Source organism: Tinamus guttatus, unplaced genomic scaffold (genome assembly GCF_059628265.1).
Source record: "Tinamus guttatus ecotype Peru unplaced genomic scaffold, ASM5962826v1 Tinamus_guttatus_pri_ptg000674l, whole genome shotgun sequence".
NCBI classification, from domain to species: domain Eukaryota; kingdom Metazoa; phylum Chordata; class Aves; order Tinamiformes; family Tinamidae; genus Tinamus; species Tinamus guttatus.
In genome coordinates, this window is record NW_028289208.1 from 3,919,931 (window position 1) to 3,923,417 (window position 3,487).

Below are 3,487 nucleotides of genomic sequence, written 5' to 3' on the forward strand. Positions count from 1 at the left end.
GCAGCGCAGCCGCGGCCTCGCGTAGCGGCGCGGGCGGAGCGGGGGGCGGCGGCCGCGGGCGGAGCGAGGCGGCTGCCGCCGGGGCCGGTTCGGGGCCGCCGCCTCCTCCGGGAAAGCGAAACTACGCGGCGGGCCCGAGCGGGGAGCTGGAGCGGCAGGGCGGCCCGCGGGGAGAGTTAGATCTTTCGGGTCGGCCTTGTCCGGGTTGGTTTGTATTCTTACTTTATTTACAATAAGCTGCTTTGTAGCTATGTAAATGGCTCTGTGTTGCTTCTCCAGTGCTTTTTGGAGGTGGCCCTGTCCCCAGGTCCCACACAAAGCCAATGCAGGCCAGTCCTTAGCCTGTCGGAGCACACATCTTTTTTCCCCACATCTTTTGTATTTGCTATGGGGTAGGAGTTGGAACGGACTGTGAATACCCACGAAAACCTTTTCTCACTTCTGTTTAACTACTGCCTTTCCATCAAGGAAAGCCCGGTGTAAGGATTTGAAGTGGCTTAGCCAAAACTCTGTGTAGTCGTGAAGCTGGGCACAAAATAATGTTTTTTCTTTGTTAAACCTCTTGTCAAATATATCTACATTTAAAGTTGCCTATTTATATAACTCTCTTTAGAAGCCTAACAGTGTTTTTCCTCCCCTGCTGCCTGCTAGGTTGTGAATCAATCCAAGAATGAACAAATGCAAGAAGCATTGTGTTGACCAGACTCCGAAACTTGAAAAGTTCGCCCCTGATGTTGTTGCTGAGATCGAGAAGCTCTTTGCCAAGAAGTTTTCTTACACTAAGCCTTTGAATAATGAGTGGAAGCTGCCGGATCCCAGTGTTGCTTTTACCTGTGATCATGAGGAGTTCAACTTGCTCCTTGCTCTGAAGGACTCCATGAATGAAGTCAAGAATCAGCTGAGTGACAAGAACCTGGTTGAGTGGCATCAGCACACCTCACTTACCAACAGAGCAGGAAAAATAATTCCACATGTGAAGAAGTGGGTGAATGCTGAGCTGTGTACCCAGGCTTGGTGCAAGTTTCACGAGATACTGTGCAGCTTTCCTCTTCTCCCTGCAGAAGCTCTTCAGGATGGAGAACTCAACTCTGTCCACCTCTGCGAAGCACCCGGCGCTTTTATAGCCAGCCTCAATCACTACCTGAAATCCCACCGCGTCCCTTGCGACTGGAATTGGGCAGCTAACACTCTCAACCCGTATCATGAGGCAAATGACACCCTCGTCATGATTATGGATGACCGTCTCATTGCGAATACCTTGCCTTGGTGGTACTTTGGCCCAGATAACACTGGTGACTTGATGACATTGAAATATCTAACAGGGCTTCAGCACTTCATCAATAATATGGCCGCAGTTCACTTGGTAACGGCTGATGGCAGTTTTGATTGCCAGGGAAATCCAGGTGAACAGGAAGCTCTTGTCTCACCTCTGCTCTACTGTGAAACAGTCACCGCTTTAATGATCCTGAGCGCTGGAGGATCCTTTGTTCTGAAGATGTTCACGTTGTTTGAACACTGCTCTGCCAATCTGCTCTTTCTCCTAAACTGCTGCTTCGAGCAGGTCCACGTCTTTAAGCCGGCCACTAGCAAAGCTGGAAACTCAGAGGCCTATGTGGTCTGTCTTCGCTATTTGGGCAGAGAGAGCGTTCACCTGCTGCTTTCTAAGATGATGCAGAACTTTGGTGCGGAAATGGTCAACAAGGCACTCTTCCCCCAGCATATGATACCAGCATCTTTTCTTAAAGTGCATGAAGAATGTTGTGTGTTCTTCCACAAGTGCCAAGTAGAGACCATCTCTGAGAACATCCGGCTCTTCAAGTGTATGGAAGAAGCAGAGCAGACAAAACTGAACAGTTTAAGAGATTGTGCAGTAGAGCTCTTTATGCAAAGATATTGCATGAAACCTATTGCCAGAAGTAACTGGCTGGTGAAGAAATGTCAGGCTGGTTGCAGCATGAATGCAAAATGGTTTGGGCAAAAGAGCAAATATTTTAGTACGTACAATGAGAGGAAGATGCTGGAAACCCTTACGTGGAATGATAAAATGGCAAAGGGCTATTTTAATAACTGGGCCGAAGAGCACAGCTTTAATAATGCTGGTAAAACATGTGTTTTGGAAGGGTTGTCTTCTAGCCTTGAATGTAGCTTGTGGTACATTTTGGAAGGAAAGAGACTGCCAATGGTAAAATGTTCTCCATTTTGTGATGGCCAAGTCTTAAAAAATCTTAACGAAGCGCTGGAAGAATGGGCAGGGGCCAGGCTGAGCAGCAGACAAACGCTGCGGCCTTGTCCCTCGTGCGAGGTGCTTTCTGGGGACCTCCTCCTGGCTGAACTGGCCAGCCTTGCTGCGTGTCACCAGGAGGTCCTCAACGCAAGCTGCAGCGACCGGTCCACGTGCCTTGTGGTGGACTGTCCATCCCTTTGCAGTACCACAAGCCAACCCGCTATGGAGATGAAGCTCCTGGAGTCGCCCCTGCTGCTGACGTTCGGCTTCTCTCCGGTTTATGATGGAGAACCGAAATACCAGCAGCAGCTTTTGGAGTGTGTTCTGCGCTCCCTGAGCCAGCTGAAGGCGGGGGATGCGCTGGTTCTGCCTATTCTCTCATGTTTTACGCGCTTCACAGCCGGCCTCGTCTTCGTCCTGCACTGCTGTTTCAGGTGCCTCGCGTTTGCCTGTCCCACCTCCCACGAGCCGCTGAGGACCTGTGCTGTTCTGCTGTGCCTTGGCTACCAGGGCCTCCCAGCTGCAGCTGCTGAGTATCTGCACCACCTCAACCAGCTCATGTGCTCTCTGCTGGACTCGGACTCTCCCCAGCAGGTTTTGCAGTTTGTGCCCATGGAGGCCCTGCTCCAGGGCAAACTCTTGGAGTTCTTATGGGATTTGAACACGGTCATTGCCAAGAGACAGCTCCACTTGATTGTGCAAGCTGAGCAGCAGCAGATGACTAGCAGTGTTTCCTTCTAAACCAGCTCGAGAATGGAGCACGTTCCTGCCCTTAGAGCTGGTTTCCCAGGCAGGTGGAAGTCGTTAGAAGTGCTGCCGTGTGGCTGGAGTACCCCTGTAAAACCTTGGCTTGGCAGCTGTGCTTCCGAGCTGCCAGCTTGAGCTCCCAGGGGTTGTGGAAGCCCAAATTCTGTGTTTGGGCCAAAATGCTTGGCAGCGTGCGAGTCTGCTGCAAGACACAAAGGGAGAAGTGTCTTGTGAGTGGGCTAACAAATATTAGCTTCAAAAAAGCTGCTTTTAAGCAGTAGCAAAAGAGTCCAGGGAAAGATGCTCTTTGGTTTTAATTTTGTTTATGCTGTCTTTTTTGGCAGGTCATTTTATGGCCTTGTTCCACCAAAAATCAATGCGTAGATCATAACTTTAAAGTGATTTATGGGGGCCTTAAATTGTCTTGAGATACCTGAGTGAAAGTGAGTCTAGCGGTAGTGGCCCTTAATAAGGATGTACAAATGTTTTTCAGATTAAAAGTATAATGTACGGATT

General features: G+C 49.8%; 1 protein-coding gene across 1 annotated transcript; it reads left to right on the top strand.

Moving 5' to 3' along the window:
• Positions 1 to 655: 655 nt before the first annotated feature.
• CMTR2 (cap methyltransferase 2) lies at positions 656 to 2,987 on the top strand. Its single transcript, XM_010225778.2, has one exon. The coding sequence runs from the start codon at positions 671 to 673 to the stop codon at positions 2,963 to 2,965; it is 2,295 nt and encodes a 764-aa protein (XP_010224080.2). The 5' UTR covers positions 656 to 670; the 3' UTR covers positions 2,966 to 2,987.
• The last annotated feature ends 500 nt before the right edge of the window (positions 2,988 to 3,487 follow it).